The 23,750-nt window shown below is 39.6% G+C and overlaps 1 protein-coding gene and 1 long non-coding RNA gene across 7 annotated transcripts in view; one reads left to right on the top strand and one right to left on the bottom strand.

Moving 5' to 3' along the window:
• LOC131223117 (cucumber peeling cupredoxin-like) overlaps window positions 1-23,750 on the bottom strand; it is a 55,824-nt gene that overhangs the window by 14,410 nt on the left and 17,664 nt on the right. For 2 of the 6 annotated variants that reach the window (XM_058218427.1, XM_058218428.1), the window contains exons 2-3: window positions 21,923-22,120; window positions 21,087-21,637 (exon numbers count right to left, since the gene is read on the bottom strand). In XM_058218427.1, the coding sequence (XP_058074410.1) occupies window positions 21,261-21,637; window positions 21,923-22,109 (564 nt within the window). In that variant the 5' untranslated portion in view covers window positions 22,110-22,120 and the 3' untranslated portion in view covers window positions 21,087-21,260. Of the gene's footprint in view, window positions 1-15,930; window positions 16,473-16,905; window positions 17,128-21,086; window positions 21,638-21,922; window positions 22,335-23,750 lie in introns of those variants that run through there. The other 4 variants (XM_058218429.1, XM_058218431.1, XM_058218430.1 and 1 more) reach the window with 4 other exon arrangements.
• LOC131223123 (uncharacterized) lies at window positions 16,604-21,913 on the top strand. The gene is made up of 2 exons (XR_009160298.1): window positions 16,604-16,756; window positions 21,780-21,913. It is a non-coding gene; the product is annotated as an uncharacterized LOC131223123 (long non-coding RNA).

Here is a 23,750-nt window from a genome sequence, read left to right on the forward strand (position 1 = left end):
TCGAGCATGACTCAGCTTCCGAGTTTCAAAACATCACTTATGCAACATATTTAATGATGGATGTACGTTGTCTGTATGAGTACACAAAACATGGGATAGATTAAGCAAAACTGCAAACATAATTCAGGGATAAGTGAAAGACGCAAGTGGAAGACTTAAAGAAACATAAGTATACATGTGTAAATCCCTGAAGTCCGTATACATACCAGGTCATATTACAAGTGTTGCTATCAAAATAATACAAGTATTAAAAGACATTATTTATTCCCAAAACAAAATTCATAATCCTTGCACATCAGGACATGGCTCACTAGAACCCGCCTGAAAACTGGATAAAAGAAAATGCAGGCTCATCATCCTCGAACTCTTGCTCTGCCTCAGAGGTCGCATCAACATCTGCAACTAAGACAGAGTCTGGTTGGTGATTAAGCACCGCTCCAGAACGTGGGAGTGAGTGATCAACTCAGTGGAACAATAAAGTAAAAGTTAACATGTTATCAGTTCAATCAAGAAGTAATGATAAAGCAGAACAATTAAACATGTCCTAAGTACTCTTGTTAGTGTAAGGATGTATGTAGAATGATGCATGCCCTCGCTTATACACCCTCAGCGTCTTCATCTTACATTACGCATAACATCACCTCAAGTGCTCCACCTCTTCCAGGCACATGCAATGCGGTGCATGAATATGATTACCAAGTTGTTATTAGTCCTTTTCATGCAGCAGGATTGGGAAGCTAAGGTACCTTCCTCATATCAACTTCCACACAGTAATCCATTCTAGGGTCGTCAGTCCTAGACAATCTCATACGATCATATAGCTTTAGGTCGTTGTAAAGGGCTCGTCACCAATCAATACACGCCTATAATACCTTCGTTACTACAATAAGGCTCGTCACCTCACCTCAATGCGGTATCCAGGTATGCTCGAGGTCACTACAAAGGGCTCGCCACCAATCAATGTAGGCTGACAATACGAATATAGTGTCCCATACCACCATAATCGGCTCACGAGTTTGGTTGCTCACTGGTCACTATGGGGAGGCTCGTCACCCCAGCGTAGGCCGACAGCTCGACCACGGTGTCCCATACCACCATGTCCGGCTCACGAGTCTTAGCGGATCAAGGTACAACAGTTAACGGAATTTCATCGGTAAGTTTGGTACCCTAGATTCAAACAATAGCGTCCATACATGGTAAACATACATCGGACAATTGAGTTACTTGACGAACTCGACTAGCACGAGCGCACATTGGGTTGAATGATATACAGTGCGCAAACACTCCGTGTGGCCAAACCACTGCCGACAACTCTAATACAACTCGGGTTTGTCAAATCACGTCCTTTGTGATGAAAGGAACCTCAGCCACGAACTCAAAGTCGATTACCGATTTCCTGGACTATTCATAGTCCCAAACATATTCCACTACAACAGATATTCATATAGAATTTAGAACAGTAATGGAACAATAATTCAAATCATGTAGTATGTGAGCATTTGAAGAATATCAACTTAGCATGGATTTATACATAAGTAATACTTGAAACTAAACAACAAAGAATGTGACTTGCATATAGGAAATCATACACACCAATATGAGAGTTGAGAATCGCTTCTCAACGCCCGCAATTAGGATAATATATTACACTTTAGATCATTCAGACATTTCTACAAACACTTAGACTACAAAGTTCAACATACATGACGCATGTTGAAATACACGCATTTAGACAATTCCTTTTGTCAAGGAGTTGTCACACATACAAATAGCATAAGTACACGACAAATAATCATGGCAAGAACATGTTTATATTTTATACGAATACGATACTTTCAAGGAATACACAAATCTCTACACAAGGCATATATATATATCAGGAATACAATATAAACATAACATTTGACATGTGAAATTGCACCCACAACAAGAATAAACCATTAACTGACATTGAAAGCCCTGAAAACCATAACCCATATGATTAAAGTTCGCACCTTAAACCAAAAAAAGAACACCGAATTGATTCAGACGATATGTCTTCGTCAACGGCGACAAGATAACCTAAAGTAAGAATAGAAATGAGATACAACAACACATAAACTATTCTAAGCTCTAAACAGATTAGGGTTAGGTTAACTTACCCAAGGAAGAACTTAGAATCGCCGGAATAACGATTCAAAAGTGATGGTTTAAGGATGAAGAATAATGGGAAAGAATCTAAGATGATTCACCATCTTCTCTCTCGCTTTCGCTCTCTTTTCCTCTCTCTTTCTTAGCTAGGGTTAGGAAATTCGTATGGAAAAGAGAGTGAGGGTTTTAAGGTCTATATATAAGCATAACATTGATGAAAATAGCCCCAGGGCCAAGGTATACTTAGGTTATAACCAAATCAGGCCTCTCTCGATCCAACGGAACACTTCTAGTGGTCCCTTTTCCACATGCAGTCGGACTTAAGCTCACTAACTATGGATCTAGGTCAGGCTGAGTTTTCGTACCGATCGGCTTTACAGATCAACCGTGGCGGACCACACTCAACTCAACGGTCACCGAAACTCGATCAGGTCCACAAGCATAGAGACATGCCTGGGCCACATTCCCTGATCCGAGGGTGAAATTGGGTCAGAATCCAACGGTCAGATTGCTTAAAATCATCGCGCAAGCGACACGACTCAGATTTCATAAAATCACATTTAATTTCTCACCGTTCTCACACTCTTCACTCCGGACTCAATCAAATTGACCCAGAACATCATCTAGACTTGATTTTTGAGGTGATGGTCAAGTCCAACATGGTGACCATAAATGTGTAAGATCATCGCTATCGGACTTTCGCCGCGCGGTCCAGGTCTGATCCAAAGCTTCTAAAAATTTTCAAGAGCAACTGGATTTAGCGATAAATCCCAGATTTCAGAGTAACATAGCGCTAACTATTCTACAGGTTTTGAGTCCTGCAGATCAAATTTAAAGTGATTGATGCAAATTTCACAAGCAATCGAGTCTAGCACTAATTACCCCACAAATAGTTTCTAAGGAAAATAGAGGTAGTACTCGGGTCTTGGCACAAAATTTTTCGGGTCATTACAATATTGCGCTCTCACTCAGGCAGGTAAGGTCACACCCCTTTCCTACCGACCATGAAACAGTGGAAAACGCGGCTTATTAGTATACCACTCTCATGTACTTATGTATATCCACTCGGTCTAGACATTGGAGCGTCCCCTGGCCTCGGGGGTTTAGGGATTTTCACCCAGGGACATCTATAATGCCTGTATGCTAGAACCAAATATTTTTGGTGTCCATATGCCCATCCACGACATGCTTGTGGAGGCCATGGCCCTGATGTCGCTAGTGCATGAAATAGTCATATCATACAAATGCGAGATGCATGAGTCATACCATCCAGTCATGCGTCAAACCTGCACGTGTCATGCGATCTTGTGGGAGAACTCCGTCTCTCAGGGAGTCCCATAATAATACGCCCAATGGCATGTGCTATGATCAATCACTCCTCATATCAAGCATACATATGATGCGCATAGGCATAGATCGTGAAGCTATACTAAGCATGTTATTTGATGATTATGTACTCTCCTCATATCAAGGATGGGCCTAGACAACCTACTCATATTAAGAATAAGCCTAATGAGGCCTAAGGGAAGGTCACAATGTGGACATTTAACTATCGTTGCCCATCAATGTGGACATTCAACCAACATCACTCCCAAGGAGTGGCCCACGTAGAGCCAACATATAATGGGCTCATGGCCTCACACAAGGGCCTCATACACAACATAAGGGACCACATACAATCTCAATGGGCCTCATACAATCATAATGGACCTTATATAATCACGATGGGCCTTACGCAAGGGTCTCATACATCACAATGGGCCTCATCACATGGGCCTCGCATACATCACACTGGGCCTCATCATATCGGCCTCACAAATCACAATGGGCCACATCACATGGGCCTCATATACATTACAATGGGCCACATCACATAGGAGTGATATGCATCGCATGAGCAGCATCGCATGGGCCTAATACACATCACAATGGGCCGCATCATACGAGCCATATATACATCACAAAGGGCCTCATATCCGGGCCGCATATACATCACAATGGGGCTCATACATGGGCCATAAATACATCACAATGGGCCACATCTCATGGGCCTTAAATACATCACAATGGGCCTCGCCATATGGGCCTCTCATACATCATAATGGGCCACATCCCATGGGCCACAAATATATCACATTGGGCCTCGCACAAGGGCCACACATACATTATATTGGGCCTCACACAAGGGCCTCATACATCGTAATGGGCCTCATCACATGAACGACATAGATATATAATACATACATCACGGCGGGCCACATAAATGGATGAATGGATAAAACATATATATCACGGCAGGCTCCACCGTCCAGGGGCGCTGGACGATGCTGATACAGAATACATACATCAAGGTGGGCCCCACCTGTCCAGCAAATGGACGAATGGCGTGGATATAAAACACATACATCACGACGGTCTTCACCGTCTAGACCACTAGACGATGTGGCTATAAAATACATGCATCGTGTGTAGGCCCCACGTCCATGTGTGGATGGTGTGGGTGAAGCATATAGATCACGTGTGGGGCTCCACAGATGGACGGTGTGCATCCAGCACACATCACGGTGTAACTCCACCATCCAACAAGCTGGACAGTGAGAGATAAAACACTTATATCATGATGGGGTCCACTACACGGACGGTGTAGATAAAGCCCATATATCACGTGGGCCACAGGGATGGACGGCTTGGATATAACACATACCACATCACCTGACCGTTGCTGGCCCACTAGCAAATGGATGGTCTAGATTTAGAACATATACATCAATGGTGGGTCCCACTGTCTAGCCATGGTGTGGATAAAACATACATTGCAGTGGGGTCCACACGTCCCACATCCTGAAAACGGACAGACGATGTAGCTACAGAATACATATATCAATATAGGCCCCAACTCCTGAAAATGGATGGGCGATATGAATACAACACTTGCAGCATGGTGACCTCACCGTCCAGCCTATCTGGACGGTGGGTGGACAGTGAGGATATAACTCATACCCCATGATCAGACCCCCATAACTTGTTGTCGTCAATACATGTAACGCATACCAGCCAAACCGATCCCCACCGTCCACGGTATGGACGGTGTAGATGCTGGGATACATACATTATGTGTGGGTTACCACCATCCAGCAGCTGGACGGTGGGGATGAAACTCATACAACGTGGTAGGCCCGACACGTGTGGTCCCCACACATTAATACAGTACCTATAGAGTTGGTGTAAGATACCCAACTAATCCAATATCTCATCAGGTGGGTCCCACGTGGGGCCCACCATATATGATATTATATATATATATATAGTAGATTCACATTGCTGGTAACGTCTAAGCCCTGGACGGCATGGATAAAATACATGAATTAGGTGGGTCCACATGTGTGGCTCACCAGCAGCTTGTATCAAAGCTAAGATTTGTGTTTTTACTTCATCCACGCCTGTCCAAATGGACAAGCAGCGAGGTGGGGCCCAACACATAGACGGTTTAGATCAGGTGGGCCACATTCCATCACAAGAGAGAGAGAGAGACGGCGTGCGATGGAGGGACTCGGGCACTATGGGCCCTCCCTTCTATGCATTACAAAACATACATCAAGTGGGTCCCATTACATGTGGACCCTCAAATAAAAATCAATGGTAGGTATCCTAAAATCACCCACCGTTTACTCTTCTTCTTGGATACATGACAAGTTAAGCTTCTTAGCTTTCTCTTTGATGGTGGGAGATGAAGATTAAAGGGTTAGATTAAGAGATATAGGGTAGGGAGTGGGCCACACACTTGGCTCTCTCTCTTTGAAGAGCTTGGATAGTCTCTCCTTTCTTTGGTTGCTTGAAAAAATGAGTGGAGAATGAGAGAGAGAGAGAGAGAGAGAGAGAGAGAGAGAGGATGTAAGGAGAGAGGGATGGGTGTGATGGGTGTGATGATGGGTGTACTTGACTTTAGAGGTATGGTTGTGTTGACTTTTGGGTGAGAGAGGGATGGGTGTTGTACTTAATTGATTGATGGAATTGATTTGATAGATTATAGAGATTTTCTTCTCAGGATTTTCAACGCGCGGCATTTTCTCGAAATAAATGCGGGCCCATAACTCCTGGCCTGGGTATCGCATTGGTGCGTAAGACGCGGCGTTGGAACCGTGGCGACGGCGCAGTCGCGATGGTATAAGTATTGGGTCAAGTCGACTCAGATATATAGGATGCGACTTAGGGTCACGCGCAAATGTCAACTGTAAGTTGCAGGTCACCGGAATTCAACGAGGAGGATCATGAGAGTCTACGGAATGGTACAGACTAAGATACAGGCCTGACATGTATAGATAAATGTACATACACACACACTTATACACATGTATACCTTATGATAACATGAAGCCCTCATATACCTTCGTGTACTAGAACGTTCATCAAACCAATCATAGGAATAACTATTGATTAATTGATTAAGCTATCTAATTATTCTCTTGCTTTTGGACAACGTGATCATAGTAAACCAACTACGAGATCATCACATCCGTTCATACATATATCCATTCGAGATTTTGATCCTTTGATCTTGCTTGCCACCTATGTGTAGGCTCAACCTACCATTGAGATCGCGATCTAAGAACCTTGCTCATGTGTACATAAACATGTACACACTCATATACAATTCGAGTTTATAATTCATAATCCACTTGATCTTACACCAATCCAACCATTGAAAAGACTCTCTACTAACAAATATTAAGTTATCCAACGGTTTGATCTTAATTTGGACCATCAGATCATTATGAGAGAAAGGATTCATCTAAACCATTTAAATTTGACCATTTTCAATCTAAACCCTCCATCCTAACCCTAATGACAAAAGAATTTTATACACCGTCAAAGTCCAAATCTAATGGTTACCAATACACCATTGATCAACTAAAGTTTTCTATGGTGTACATATACTACCTTGCGATACTCTTTAGATAACCTACTTGTAGGAGTTCTATTACAAAGAAAATTTAACCAATGCTCATTTAACCCAGTTCACCTTCATTCTCAGAGTTCAATTCACAAGATTAATTGTCCATTAGAATTCTCATCCGATCTCCAAGATGACCCATTTAAAAATTAGACAAAAACCATTAATATGACCCACAAACGATCTCCAACAAATTGAATAGTGTACTTTTCACACCAGAGCATGATTGTGACCATTTTCAGAGATCTCAAATATTACAAGAAGAATTCTACGGAACTTCTAGTTTCTAAAACCAAAGAAAATTCAGTGATTGTACGTGTACCTTGTATTGTACGTCTTCACCCAATAGATCACAGTCCAACCATTAATCTGAAGACTAACCATACATATGCAATTGAATGCCCTTAAGGGACCTCATGAAACCTTCAATTGTCATCTTAACTACGATCTGACCATTAATGACAATCCCTTACAACCATTCAGTCAAGAACAAATGGTCAGAATAATCTCTTGATAATCTAAGCCACATGATGGATTGTCCAGTGCATCCCTTAACCCATAATCGACCTATAAATTAATCTCGAAGGGATCACATATGCAGATCAATGTCAGATGTACAACACATGTGCATGCGCGCCAAACCAGAAACACGAGAAAACTTTTCTAACGGTGGAACTGGTATTCCTTCTTAGTTTCCTCTCATTCAAAAACCAAATATGCCTACGATCTAGAGATCTATTTTTAATAGATCATATCCATTCATTAGCAAGATGACAACCGTTTGACCAGCACCGAGCTGAATCTCTTCCATTTTTGTCGGGGTTCTTGCAATAGAGAAAAGTTTTCGAGTGTGAAAAACTTTATGAGATCACTTAATCTTAGCTATTCAAAAATCTAAGCACGAGCATCATCACATGGTGGATAAACATCCACAATGCATTGTTGAGAACGCAAACCATTGCTAGAGGTTTCTGTTGTGTTTGACGGTCGCATGTGGCGATCGAGAGCTTCAATTGCTAGAACCACCAGCCAAACTCACGTAAACCTTTGATTTTTCATGTCCCTGAGTATCCTAGGACCCATTTGGATCATTTAGAAGAATTGGCATGGAGAAATATCTGTCGGGTTTGATTCCATCATTAAACAACGGTCATCTTCCTCGTCAAGTAACTCAAATTCAAGGTTTATATGAGGCCCGTGATTCGATCTAAAAGAAACTACCATTGAGAAGTCCACACGATCAATGTTCAATCAACAATAATCTAGCCGTGATCAGCATGCTGTGAAGAACCAAACGAATCACACAAACTCAACGTTGGAAATTCTCTCCCACGTGAAACTGTTTGACACAATATCCCCCCTAGTTAAACTAGCATTCAAGAATCCTCTCGCAAGTGTGATTCTGGAGCCTGTGAGAGGCTAAATATATAAGCTTTATACGATGAGAGAAATAAATCACATATAATAGAAAAAGAGGGCATGCTGAATTGCATGGATTATCTACCACGGCACGCGAAAGCTTAATAGAGCTTAGAATTATGTGTAAGTTCCACAGAGAGGGAGGGTGAATAGGACCCACTTAATTTTTTTGACTAATTAACTAATTCACCAATTCAAATCAATAAGACAAATAACACTTAGGCTACCAAGATAAGTTGGTTCAATTGTATAGACTACAAATGATGCACCAAATTGAGCAACTAGTCTATATGGGTTAGAGATGATCGTGTGTGTGAGATGTACAAATAATTTAACACCTAACGTATATCTAATTAAGCATTCATATGATTTAACAAATTAAGCTCACAAGCATAAATAAAAATGTATACAAATATATAGTGGTTCAGTTACTCGGCTACTCCACTCCCGGTGAACGTACTCTCCTCGAGTGTACTAATTTTCACTATCTTGGAGGTTTTAAATCAGGTTCACCTTTAACCTTTACAATAATTTCTACTGGGCTCGCCACTAATCTACATGTACACATCGATGCTAGTAGACCATGAACATACCGTGTTGGTGAAAATCCTACATAAGAACTTACACGTACTCTCTCGTGTTAGAGGAACACATTTTCACTAGTCTTATTGGCTCCCGTGGAGACTAAGTTGGTTTTCTATCGGCTAACTTACAACCACTAGTGGTCTTAATCTAATGACCTATGTTTACTCCCACCGGAGGCTCCCACAAAGACTAACACGTATGCACATGTATCCGGTAAATTCGGTCTTACATAAGAACCTTTCCTATGTAAAAATTTATTCAAGTTTGGATCACAAACTTTATACTCAATCCTACATAGGGAAAGGGTAAGAAATGAACTCTAATAAATGACAACCTTACTTGTCGGATTTAGCCCTGTTGTAGCAATTTGCTTGAGTTGCTTGATCGATGCTCCCTTGTGCTTCAATCAGCTTCTCAATTGCTATCATGATTGTTGATGCGGATGGTTCAACTCCACGATTACACACCTTGCATGCAATGCACTTATGAGGTGACTAAGGTAAAAGGTGATGAGAGAGGGTGAATCTCCTACAACTAAAGGGATATTTATTTTTCAATGGAACACCTAAATGGGTGTTTTAGAGGTCAATAGACTAAAGATTTATCTATGAGATTGATTCTATTCTTTAGAAAATGATGGATATCAAGTGCATCTTCATAATAGAAGTTGAAATCATCATTAGAGTGGTAATCTCAAGGAAGATGACTTGAATCTCATAGGTTTTGAGCCTTAGGAGATTAAGATTGGGTAAACTGTAATGGTACCAAAAATCTATCCCAACGTTTAAAGTCTGAATGCCCTTTTTTAATAAACACGTTTGTGATGGTAAAAAAAGGGGTAGAAATTGGCATATTTGATCGATCAATCAAGCAAAATAGATTTTTAACAGAAAATTTGCTAGGCATTTTTTAATGTCATCGATCGACCGAGCTTGACCTTCAAACGATTGATATCAATTGACCTTTGATCGAGAGTCTGTTGTTTTGGGTAGTTTGGTTTATAGAAGCTTTAAACATCTTTTAGCCAATTCTATCATGTTCCAATTAAGCTCTTATAAATGAGGGATGATCAAATAAAGTTTTATCTATTGAAGTTGGATTGCACATAAACACTACTAAATCAGTGGGTTTTTATAACAATGAGTGGAGATGCGGATTTCCTATTGAAGTGATGTGTACAAGTTCTGTGGAACCCACCATGATGTTTGTGTTGTATCCACACCATCCATCCATTTGGACAAATCATTTTAATTAGGGCATGAGCCAAAGAATGAGACAGATCCAAAGCTCAAGTGGACCCCACCACATAAAATGATCTCTCCAAATGGATGAACGATGTTGATACAACATGTACATCATGGTGGGGCTCATAGAACTCAGTGACGTTAAGAAAGTTTTCATGAGGTCAATAAGTTGTGGCACAAATTTGACCTAAATATTTGGCCCAATTTAGAAATTTGATCCATTCACTCTATTTCACTAATCAAGAGCTTCAATTTGACTAGTTACTCGCCCAAATTAGAATTGTAATCTAAACATTTGAAGTTGTATTTACTCTTTAATCTAGACTAATCAGCTTGTCCAAAATCAGTCTACATCTAGACAAACTGAACATACCCATTTAAAGAGTGTTTTGGATGGATCTAATTTGTTTCAGGTCATATTGAGCCGATTTTTGTTCTCTATCCTAATTAACATGTTCAGAACATATCTGACCGTTCAGATGAACCTTAGGATGGCCTAATCATAGAATTTGATCAATCTCATCATTTTAAGTTATTCTTGCAATTACACTTCATTATACTCAGGTTATCATTTTTTCACACGTGAATGTTTATGTGCATAAACGGTTAAAGGTTCTATTAGTGGATGTCCCTAGTAATTTAGTTAAAAAATTAAATTTTTTTCACAAATAAATATCAATTTTTTTTCAAAAATCTCAATTTTTTTTTTTATATCAAAATCTCCATTTTTTTCAAAACTTTTAACAAAATCTCATTTTTGTTATCAAACTTTTCAATTTTATTTTCAAAATACAAATTCTGAATTTTTATTTTTGAAATCTCAAATTTTCCCAAAATCTTTTTTTTTGTCAAATTTAATAATTTATTCAAACTTCTCAAAAACACAACTTTATTTTCAACTTTTCAATTTTCTTTTTCAAAATGATAATTTTTTTATTGTCAAAATCTCAGTGTTTTTTAAAGCACTTTTTTTTTTTTCAATATGTCAACTTTTCTCGAACATTTTCAATTTTTTTTCAAATTCATAATTTTTTTGAACTTCTCAATTTTCATTTTCATAATGTCAGTTTTTAGTCAAAATTTCAATTTTTTAATCTCATTTTTTATCTTCATAATCTCAATTCTTTTGAGCTTCTCCATTTTCTTTTTAAAAATATTTTTTCCGAACTTTTCAATTTTTTATTTTTCAAAACACAATCTCAATTTCTTTTTCAAAATATTTTCTTTCTTCAAAGTTGTCAAATTTTTCACAAATTTTTTAATTGTTTCAATCTTATTTTTCAAAGTATTATTTTTTCGATATCTATTTTTTTTTCAAAGTTATGGAATTTACTCAATTTTTTTCTTCAAAATCTTGATTTTTATTAAATCACGGTTTTTTTCTCCAAAATCTCAATTTTTCTCAAACATTGTTAATTATTATTTTTAAATTTCTCAATGATTTTTTTCCAAAATCATAAATTTTTTTAAACCTCTAATTTTCTTTTTCAAAATGTCAATTATATATCAAAATATCGATTCTTTTTAATCATAATTTTTTTCAAACTTCATTTCCTAAAATACATAGGAAGTATGGTGGCATTTTTTGAGTGATATTCCAAAGCACTTAAATATCAGTTTTAAAGCAAATAATAATAATAATAATAATAATAATAATAGTTTCCACTCAATTGATATAAAAATTAAAAAAACAAAAAAACAAAAAACAAAAAACATTGCATTCAATCAATTGATACAAAAAATCTTAAATACAAATAAATACATTTAAAGCACTAAAATTCTATTAAAAACACTTCTTAGATTACAATAAACAATTTCCCACCATATTCTATTAAAAAATAAAAAACAGGTGCACATGTCAATTTATGACAAACCCTTATCCGTCGCAAAAGCAAATAAAACACATTGTTAGGGGATGCGCTTTGCGACGGACCAGAATCTGTTATGAAAAAAGGGGCAATTGTTAATTTACGATGGATCGTGATCTATCGCAAAAGCAAATAAAATATGTCGCTAGGGGCGGGACCAAAATCGGTCGTAAAATCTTAATTTGCAACTGACTAAATTCGTCGTAAATTTCATTTTAGGGACATTAGTCAGTCGCTAAATCCTACCACTTTTAACCACCACAATTTCGATAAAAAAGTTGGGCGGGATGAACATTTTCATTATCGACGGACTAAGTTGTCGTTAAACGAAGACTTTTTACGACAGACCAAATCCATCATAAAAGCCATCACAAATTCGAGTTTTTCAATAGTGAGTCATGTAAGTGCACCCAACGTTGCACACTTGTTTGTCAATCACGTGACTAGTTGTGTCTTGTAGTCAGATGAGTTCTTGGCAAATAAAGACTAGCAACGCAACTGGATCAGAAGCATCGAAGCCATATTGAAGACAAAGGACTGCTTATACGATCTTAACCTTGCAAATAGATGATCCCAACTCAAATAGAAAAACCTACTTAGGTCATCTACTCAAAGCCAATTTCAAGTTTATAGTTGTGTCTTGTAGTCAGATGAGTTCTTGGCAAATGAAGACTAGCGACGCAACTGGATCAGAAGCATCGAAGCCATATTGAAGACAAGGGACTACTTATACGATCTTAACCTTGCAAATAGATGATCCCAACCCAAATAGAAAAATCTATTTAAGTCATCTACTCAAAGCCAATTCCAAGTTCATAGTTTTTATCTTTTAGTCTTGGCTTTAGCAAGTCCCAAGTTTGTGAATGATTTATTGGGCAAAATATGAAAATCTGTCCACTATCGGTAGGATGAAGGTGCCACCGAATAGCACCTTCGGTACCACCGAAGATACCTTCGGTGTTACCGAAGGGGCTCAAAACAGTTCAGGAAGATTACAACGTTAATTTGGTGTCACCAACTGGATATTTCGGTGATACCCACTGTCACTGATTAAAAAAGTACGCTGCCACTATAAGGGACTGTTTTCAGTTAGCAACTTGGAAAATTATTTCGGTACTACCGAAAGATATTTTGGTACCACTGAAGCAAGTTCGATGATATCGAAATTAGCTTCAGTAGCACCGTAAACTAGCCATTTTTTATCTGTTTAAACTTTTTATTTATAAAAGCGGCTTGTAGAAACTTACAAAATTAGTGGAAATAGGTACCATAGAGTCTTTAATGTATCTCAAGCTTATCCTAGCCCATTTAGACTCTTATCCATATGAGTTTCATGTTTTCTTCATTGTGATCTTTCATTCTTATGAGCATTCAAAGCTTCTATTAATGAAGAACATGAACTCGTGCATTCTCTAAAGTACAAAAGTTAAACCAATAGGAAAACCCTTTGCCTTTTGATACTCTAGAGCATCCATTGGTTAAATCCCTTAGAAAATCCACTCATTATCCTAGAGAGGAGATTCACCAACTCACATTACATTGGTCACCTTTATAGGTACATCTGATGTAAGGTTCTTGATCGTGAAGCCAAACCAAACAGGTAAATCCAAACTACGCGATCGGGAGAGCATCCGGGAAGCTGATTCGAGCACGAGAGCATGAAGATCAAGCATCCCAAGACGAGCTATAAAAGAGAACTCTATCTGATAAGTAAGTGTCATAGTTAAGAGTTCAAAGTTTAGTCTCTTTCCTTGTGTAGGATTAAGGCTAAGAGTTTGCTATCAATAAACTCGTTTCGATTCCTTATTTGGGACCTTGGCTTGTAGGCATAAACGTAGGTGTCTTGTGTGGGACCTTGGCCGGTGGGCCTAAATGGAGGTGCCTTGTGTGGGACTTTGGCCGGTGGGCCTAAACGTATATGCCTAGTGTGGGACCTTAGCCGATGGACCTAAACGTGGGCTCTTAGTGTAGGACCTTTGCTCTTGTGTAGAGTATAAATTTATGTCCTTAGTTTAGGACTGTAAAGATTATTGGTGAACCTGTTTAAAACTATTAATAGTAAAACCTGTTGCACTTTGGGGTCGAGTGTGAATGTCAGGAGTGGAGTAGACACGTAGCCGAACCACTATAAATGCTTGTATTTGAAATTGTCATTTGCGCATCTGTTTAATCATACTTATATACGCTTAAATATTTTAACTTTTCATACATAATTGAATGAATGCTATGAATTGATAGGAAGCACATTCCACACATAAGCTCACAACACTAAGATATTTGTTATATTCTACATCTTTAATATCCTTTGTGATTTGGAACCTCTAACTGGCTTAGAAGCCATTAGAGTTATATTGCCTAATTTGCTTTAAATTGAATGATTATTTAAGTTAGACAATCAAGACTTTAACTAGACAAAAATAATTGAAAAATCTTATTGCACCCCCCTCTATGACCTTAACTCAAATTTCTTCTTCAGTATCAGTAGTATAAATCGCAATTTCAAGCCACGGTGGGCAAGACAGTTGTAAGAGATTCTCGTCCGTTAAAGCCACTTGGTATGAACTAATTTAAAACTGGGGCGGTCTACCCACCAGGCCGTTCTCCAGTGGTCAATCTTTTAACTGGTCACTGCCATGATGACTAGACCGGCCGTGTTTTTGGGTCACGACATAAAAACAGTGAGGCCCACTTGATGTCTACAGTCTACAGGTCACACCTGCCACATGTGCTGAATGAAAATATAGTGTTCTTCTTCTATTTTTTATGTAGCTAAAATATACAGCTCTGATCCAACGTGAGTTCTTCATACCTTATTACAGTGTGGATTTACAGGTCCAAGTCGGCCCAACTAAGATCACGGTTGACCGTTGGATGGGGGGGTTCCAATTTTATTGTTGTTGTCCACTCTGCGTGCGTAATTAGTTGTATTTGACAAAAAAAAAAAAATGTTGTATTTGACTATAAAAAATGATTATTTTGGGACCATATATATATACAGTGCTTCCTTCGATCCAGTGGCCTTTATTAATCATAAGTGGGACACTTGTAAACAATAATAGGATTAAGCTAAAAAGGAGTTTGTAGTGGAAAATAGCTCTAAATATAATGCAAAATCTAGATTACCTAGACGGAGGACACATAACATATATGAATGCATAATAGATTGGTGGAAAAATCAGGCCATTAGGGAACAAATTCATAGTTCTAAAACTCGATGACTCTTGTTGAAGCTCAGCTGAGTCAAGTCGACTCAACCAGAAATCGAGCCGAGTCATCATGAAGCTCTCTAAAGAGTTTGAGTCAGTTCAGCCTTTGACTCGTCGAGTTGGTTCATGCACTCAGTTGACTCAACATGACTCAAACCGAGTCGCTTGCTTGAACTCAGCCTCCACCGCGCGCTGACAGAGTACGGCTACCAACTAAACAAGACGGTCCTGCTAATTTTCAAGTAGAAATTTTTTATATTTATCCTATTCTAAGGACCGGATGATGATCCTAAGCACCACAACTTAAGGCTGGATTAGAGGTCTGGTGTATAGTGACCACCGTTTATCACCATAGTCTTGTCCATGGAAGAAACCTCGGAATACCAAAATTCAATAGTAGCGGTGGAAATATCAATTTTAAGGAGTGTATTCTATACTTAGTGAGGGCGCGTTTGGTTGCACCCAATTTCGTGATATTTGGAGCAACCAAATGCAGCCTGAATAAATGGGCAGTTTAAACAAGGTCATAAAAATGATCTAATTTTATTAACAAATCTGACTAAAAACATGTATGTTTTATGGGACTGTAAAACAGAAATGAATCACTCAAGGCCCCCACAGATGGGCCACTGTACTAAATAAAATAAAAATATACAAGACAAAAAATTCAGCCTGTCATGGCAATGACTCATCTAAAGGAAGAAGGCGGAGAAGATGGCGGCAACAACACCTGCAGTGCCAAAGCCGGCGACAAAAGACGGGGCAGTGTTTGGGGGTGTGGAGTCGCCTGATGTGGGTGGTGGTGAAGGGTCGCCGGCTGAGACGGTGGGGGGTGTTGCTGGGATTGTTGGGGTGGCAGTGCTCGAGGAGACAACGTTGACGGTTAGCTTCTGTCCGGCCGAACAGTGCCCAGAGAATGTGCAGATGTAGTAGTGATTGCCGGCAGTGCTGAGAGTGATGTTTGCTGGGCTCGTTCTGATGATATTACCCTCGGAGGGTGCAGTGCAGGCATCGTACTGTGCCTTCGTCACCGTGGCAACATCGTGGCCTTGAGGGCTGAAATTGAAGGCTGCAAACAGCAAGCAACCCCACATCAGATGTATGTGAGATTTGTTCTAGCTAGTAATTTCAAGAGAGACATGAATTCGGACTGACTGTTATGATGAATTTTTATAGTCGGTTAGTTGGGCCATATGCATGGATGATTGGAACCGTTCAATGGCAGGTCCCACCATGGCCAAGTATGATATGCAAGAGTCGTTACTACCCATTTGATGTATTGATTGATAAAAGCGTAGAATGTTTAAATGTTATGATGAATAGGTAATAATGACGATGAATTCTCTTACTGAGGTTCATCGATCCAAACGGATCCAAATTTTAGAAAAGACCCATCATAACAACAGTGCCTTTCGCTACGTACAATCTTCGCAGAGGCAAAGAGAATCACGAAGAAAAAGATGGATAAAACTAAGAGGGAGAGAGAGAGAGAGTCTACTTACAGAGAATGTCGCCAACGACGAACGTCTTGCCGCCGGCCAATTGGGGTAGAATTGAGCACCTCCTGAGGGGATCGTCCATCCGGTGGTGTCACCAACCGTGTAGGTCGCCGCAGCAGTGCACTGAAGTAAAGCTGCTACAACGACAACTACAATCAATCCCATGCAAGAAGAAGAAGAAGAAGCCATCTCTCTCTCTGTCTTTATATATAGTAGTAGAAGACTGTGTTCTCAGCTCGCCCCTTTCTTATTCTCTTCTCTTCTCTCTTTGCTTAAGGAGGGAAAGGGAAACCTTCCCTACTTATAGAAGTTTCCTGTGTCATATTTGCTTTGCCGGTAAACGTTGGGAACTTTCGTGCGTTCAATCGAACGTCGAACGTGTATGCATCCGATGTTCGACACCTGGTGACCCTATAGAAGTACTAGAGACACGTCTTTGAAGGAAAGGAGGAAAGGCCGGTGCCGCACCTAGCCACGATTGCCTCTCATTTACCGACCTAATGGTCGCGGTCTCGGTTTGGCTAGTGATTAACAGCAGTCAACTAGCTTGTGTCAAAGCTCGGCGGGCCTCACCACGATGTATGTGTATTATCCACACCGTTCATCAATTTTTTAGCTTATTTTAAGACCTGAGTCCAAAAATGGGGGAGACTTCTGTGGCCCTCAAAAATTTCCCACGGTAAGTGTTCAATCCCCAACAATTTTCTTGTGGTGTCGGTCACCTGGGATTTAGATCTGCCGTAATTTTGGTCTCATGACTTAAAATGATTTTACAAAATGGATGAAAAGTACGGATAAAACGCATACATGATAGTGGGTCCCACAGAGCTTGGAGACCAGCTAGGCGGCTGGCGTTGGGGTGGCTAGTCAAACCGCGTCCAATGGGAGCCGTTTCTTTGTGGCCGCCGCTTTCACACATTTTTTTTAAGAGGCCGTGGTCAGGTTTGAATTTCGGATCTGGGGAAGCGGGGCCCACCTTGCGTTGACTGGTCGCCATTCCTTGGCCAGGTCTTCTTCGTAGACGCGGACTGCCTGCAATGCTCGGTGGGCCCGCATGATATATATATATATATATATATATATATATATATTATCCAAAGTGTCCATTTATTTTTCCATATCATTATAGAGTATCAGCTCAAAAATAAGAGCGAAAAAAAAAAAACCTAGACTGGACCACACCACAAGAAAACAGTGGTGATTGAATGTCCACCATTAAAAACTTCTTAAGGCTTACTACGATGTTTATTTGTTATCCACATGCATGAGAGGAAAAACAAATATCAGCTTAATCTAAAACTTTTGTGCCACCTAAGAAGTTTTTAATGGTGAGTGTTCAATCACTATTATTTCCTATGATGTGGTCCATATAAGATTTTGATCTGCCTCCTTTTTTGGTTCATGCCATAAAATTGTGTGAAAAACTGAATGGATGGTGTGGATAAGACATATACGTCTTAGCAGGTCCCACGGAGTACTGTGGGTAGCTATCAGTGGGGAGGCAGCTACTGAGTAGGCAATTTAAGACCCTTTTTGTCAAGGTAAAATGTCTAAAACGCCATCGCTAGTTAAACCAGACGGAGTAAGGACGGAAAAGCCATCATTGAAACTTTGCTAGGCCCACCGGCACGTTTATATGCCATCAACACCGTTGATAAGCCGTAAAGGTTTCAACTGTAGATGTCCAATTTATACTGTTTATTATGTTGTGCTCCATTAAATTTTGAATCTGCCTCATCTTTATGAACAGTATTCAATGAGGCTGGGAAATATGGTGGTGGATTGGCTGATGTACCGCACACTGCCAACTTGGCTGGTGTGTTGATGTCACCAAGTTTTATGAGTCCCATCGTGAGATATGTGTTATATCCAAACCGGCTGTCCAATATGCGGAGCTTGTTGTAAGACTTGAATCAAAAAATAAGACAGATCCAAAGATCAAGTGGACCAAACTGTAAAAAGCAGTGGGAGATTAAACGTATGCCATTGAAGCCCTTTTGGAGGTCACATAAGTTTTAGATCAATATAATATTTGTTTTTTCTCTTTATCCAGGTCTATGTAACCTCACGAAGAGATTGGAAGGAAAATAAACATTATGATGGGCCCTACTAATGTTTCAATGGTGAGAATCATTGTCCCATTTCTATTTGTGGTGTGGTCCACTTGAGAATTTGATATGACACGGTTTTGGGCTTATGATCCAAAATGATCTTGCCAAATGAGTAAACGGTGTGGATATAAAAAATACATTATTATGGGGTCATGTGATTTTGATCTCAACTCGAGCGCGTCCTCGCTCTTCTTGGCATGACGCTCACACCTACACCAGCCAATCTGCTTCCAGAAAATACTAAGTTTAATGCTGCGCAGACATTGCAAGATTTGATTAAGCCATGTGTCACTTTTAAAGATGACCACACAAAACATGTTTGAAAGTGCTCGTTGGCCTGCATAACATGTGGGCAAGACTAATGAATGCCCTCCATGTCAAGCCTAATTGAATTCATTTATTCATCCCTAACATGGCCGGGGAAACTAACTGGCAGAGTGGATGAACACATACATCTCAATGGACCCCACGTAGCTTCCGCCTACAGCAATTCTCATGTGGTGGCGTGTTGTCTGCATATAAGATGTAAGGTGGGAACAATTGTAAGTGTTTATGCTCAGCTTGACTATGTTAAGGGCTTGTTTGGTTTTCTAGCTCAAGTGTAGTTACGTTGTAAATGAGTAATCACTGTTTACCAAGATAGTCACCAGTATCTTTCACAATGCTGGCTTGACCAATTACTTTTTAAGCACTTAAATCGAGAAGTTTGTAAAATAAATATGAGGGCCCACCATAATGTGTGTGGCTTATCCACACCACCCATTCATTATGCCAAATGAATTTAAGGCATGAGCCCAAAAATTAGGCAAATTCAAAGGTCAAGTGGGCCACACCACATGAAATTATGAGAATTGAATGCCTACCATTAAAAACTTGTTGAAGCCCTTAGAAATTTTAGATCAGGCTTATATTTATATTTTCACTTATCCATGTCCATATAACCTTATGAATGGGTTAGATGGTGAATAAACCTCAATGTGGGCCCAGTAAAAGAATCAACTTTCAACGGTAAACAAATTAAGCCCATTGTTTTCTTTCATGTGGGCCAAATAAATATTAAATCTTCTTAATTTTTTCTGATCAAGCCACAAAATATTCTAATAAAATAAATGAACGATACAAACATATTATATACATTATGGTGGGGCCCACGGATTTAAGTCAACATTTTTGGACCAATTTTTTAAGTTAAATTACTCACTCATTTCCAAACAAGTGAAAAAATTGTAATAATTACTTCTTTATAATGACTTACCTGAACTATGAAAAACCAAACAAGCTCTAAATCTACTAACTTATATAATGACATATGGTAATAAGATTTTAACTAAAGAGAAGGAAAATTTATTTTATCACTCTAAGATAAAAGAAAATCAAAATCCGTAAAGTCATGAATACATCGAAAGAGATAAGTCCAATAAATTGTGGTAGAGATATACATCTCACGTGTCTAATAAATGCAATAAAGCAGCTTATCACCACAATGTCCTTATGACCAAAGTTGGCTTTCAACCGAAACAAGGTTATGCCGATAGGTGTGGCTGACCTGCAATGGCTTGTTGTAAGGTTCACACTGTTGAAGATATTTGAAGATTGGAATAGTTGTAACAACCTAAAATTATTGCGCATGAATAGGAACACCAATACGTATCCACGCTGGTATTTTAGAAACTAAGCTCAGCTGAGTCAACTCGACTCAATCAGAAATCGGGCAGAGTCATTGTGAAGAGTTTGAGTCGGTTCAGCGTTTGACTCGTCAACTTGGTTCGTGCACTCAGTTGACTCAACATGACTGAAACCGAGTCCCTCGCTGGAACTCAGCCTCCACTGCACGCTGACAGATTATGGCTATCAATTAACCCAGACGGTCCTGCTATTATTCAAGTAGCACATTTTTATATTCATCCCATTCTAAGGATGATGATCCTAAGCACCACAACATAAGGCTGGATTAAAGAGAGAGGGGTCCACCATTTCTATCTGAACGGTTAATGTTGAAAGGAACCAATGGAATTTCATGATATTTGGTGCAACCAAACACGCCCTGAACAAATGGACTGTTTAAACAAGGTCATAAGAATGATCTAATTTTATTAACTAGTCTGGCTAAAAAACATGTATGTTTTATGCGACTGTAAAACAGAAATGAATCACTGAGTCCAAGACCCCCACATATGGGCCACTGTACTAAAAAAAAAAAAGAAAATTACAAGACAAAAAAATCAGGCAGTCATGGCAATGACTCATCTAAAGGAAGAAGGCGGAGAAGACGGCCGCAACAACACCTGCAGTGCCAAGGCCGGCGATGAGAGACGGGGCAGCGTTGGGGGGTGTGGAGTCGCCTGATGTGGGTGGTGGTGAAGGTCCGCCCGCTGAGACGGTGGGGGGTGTTGTTGGGGTTGTTGGGGTGCCAGTGCTCGAGGATACAACGTTGATGGTTAGCTTCTGTCCGGCCGAACAGTGCCCAGAGAATGTGCAGATGTAGTAGTGATTGCCGGCAGTGCTGAGAGTGATGTTTGCCGGGCTCGTCCTTATGATACTACTCTCGGACGGTGCAGTGCAGGCATCGTACTGTGCCTTCGTCACCGTGGCAACATCGTGACCTTGAGGGTTGAAATTGAAGGCTGCAAACAGAAAGCAACTCCACATCAGATGTATGTGAGATTTGTTCCAGTAATTTCAAGAGAGACATGAATTGGGACTGAGTGTTATGATGAATTTTTATAGTCGGTTAGTTGGGCCATATGCATGAATTCTCTTACTGAGGTTCATCGATCCAAACGGACCCAAAGTTTAGAAAAGACCCATCACAACAACAGTGCCTTTCGCTACAATCTTCGCAGGGGCAAAGAGAATCACGAAGAAAAAGATGGATAAAACTAAGAGAGAGAGAGAAAGAGTCTACTTACAGAGAACGTCGCCAACGACAAACGTCTTGCCGCCTGCCCAATTGGGGTAGAATTGAGCACCTCCTGAGGGGATCGTCCATCCGGTGGTGTCACCGACCGTGTAGGTCGCCGCCGCAGTGCACTGAAGCAAAGCTGCTACAACAACAACTACAATCAATCCCATGAAAGAAGAAGAAGAAGAAGCCATTTCTTTCTCTCGTCTCTAGTGTCTCGTAATAGAAGTCTGTATTCTCAACTCGCCCTTTCTTCTTCTCTCTCTTCTTCTTCTCGTCTTTTCTCTCTCTCTGCTTGAGGAGAGACAAAGGGAAACCTACCCTACTTATAGAAGTTTCCTGCGTCAAGTTTGCGTTGCCCGTAAACGTTGTGAACTTTCGTGCGTTGAATCGATCGTGGAACGTGTGTGAGACCGGAGCCGCACCTAACCACGATTTTGTCTTTCTCACCGACCCGATGGGAGTGGACGCGGTCTGGCTAGCGACCCCAACGCCAGCCAGCAAAATTAGGCAGATCTTAATCTGAGGTAAACAACACCTTAGGAAAACAGTGTCGATTGAGCTTTCAACATGAAAAACTTCCTAAGACCCACTTTAACGTTTATTTGTTATCTAAACTGTTGAAATGATTGCACAGACCTAAATGAAGGGAAAATATCAAATTGATCCAAAACTTTTGTTGCCCCCAAAAAGTTTTCAATGGTAAGCATTCAATCCCTACTATTTCCTGTGGTGTGGCCCACAAGAGATTGGGATCTACCTCTTTTTTGGGCTCATGCCCTAAAATTATTTGAAAAATCTGATGTAAGGAGTGGATAAAATACATGCATCATGGTGGTACCCACACAGCTCCCACACCAGCTGGCCGGCTAGCCTTGGGATCACCAGCCAAACCGTGTCAGCTGTTTCTTCATATCCACCGCGCTTTTAGCCAAAAATCTTTTAAAGAGGCCTTGGACCATGCTCGAATTTTCAGATGGAATTTTTACCAAAGTAGCTAGGTGCTTATGCTAAAAGAGTTTAGACTTTTAAAAAAATATTCTATAAGCCCCGTGGCAAATATTTTTTTAAAAAAACATTACGACGAAATTGCCCTGTTTGAAGGTTAGTACCGATATGGACCTTCTTCTTCCTCTTGTTATTTTCCTACTATTCATCTTTCTTTTCCTTGCGGCCTTAAAAATAGGTGTTGTTTTTTTACTCTGAGGACCATATTTCTTAGAGATTGAAGCTAATAATAGGTTGAAGACATTTTGAATTTTTTATTATTATTATTATTATTATTATTATTATTATTTTGTAGAATATCATTTTTTTATAAATGAAGTAAAGCCACTTTTGGTTGTTGATAGATAGAGATGGTTGTAGTTGTTATCATGGGGAGAAATGATTGTTGGAAGGAATTTGAGGTGGAGATAGATGGTCGTAATTGTCATGTGGAAGATAATGAAAGAGATTAAATTTGGATTTTATAATATATTACCTTAGAAGACAATAGAAGACAACAAATATATATCATTTGTTAAGAGTTGAGGTTTTCATGTGTTAAGAGTCGAGGTTGTCATTTACTATGGAACGAGGTTATCATGTGTTAATAGTCTTGGTCATGGTTGTCATGCGTTAAAGGTCGAAGTTGCCGTATGTTAAGGGTCTAGGTTGTCATATGTTAAGGGTTGTGAGGTCACCTTGGGATGTGTCATGATATCTACTTTGTCCATTAAATTCATAATTTAATTCAATATCATTGGCGAAAGAATAAGTTACATCAAAAAATTATATGGCCCCCAAGATGTTTTCAATGGTAGGTTTTCAATCTTACTACTTTCTATGGTGTG

The sequence above is a fragment of the Magnolia sinica genome, chromosome 13 (assembly GCF_029962835.1).
Source record: "Magnolia sinica isolate HGM2019 chromosome 13, MsV1, whole genome shotgun sequence".
Taxonomy (NCBI): domain Eukaryota; kingdom Viridiplantae; phylum Streptophyta; class Magnoliopsida; order Magnoliales; family Magnoliaceae; genus Magnolia; species Magnolia sinica.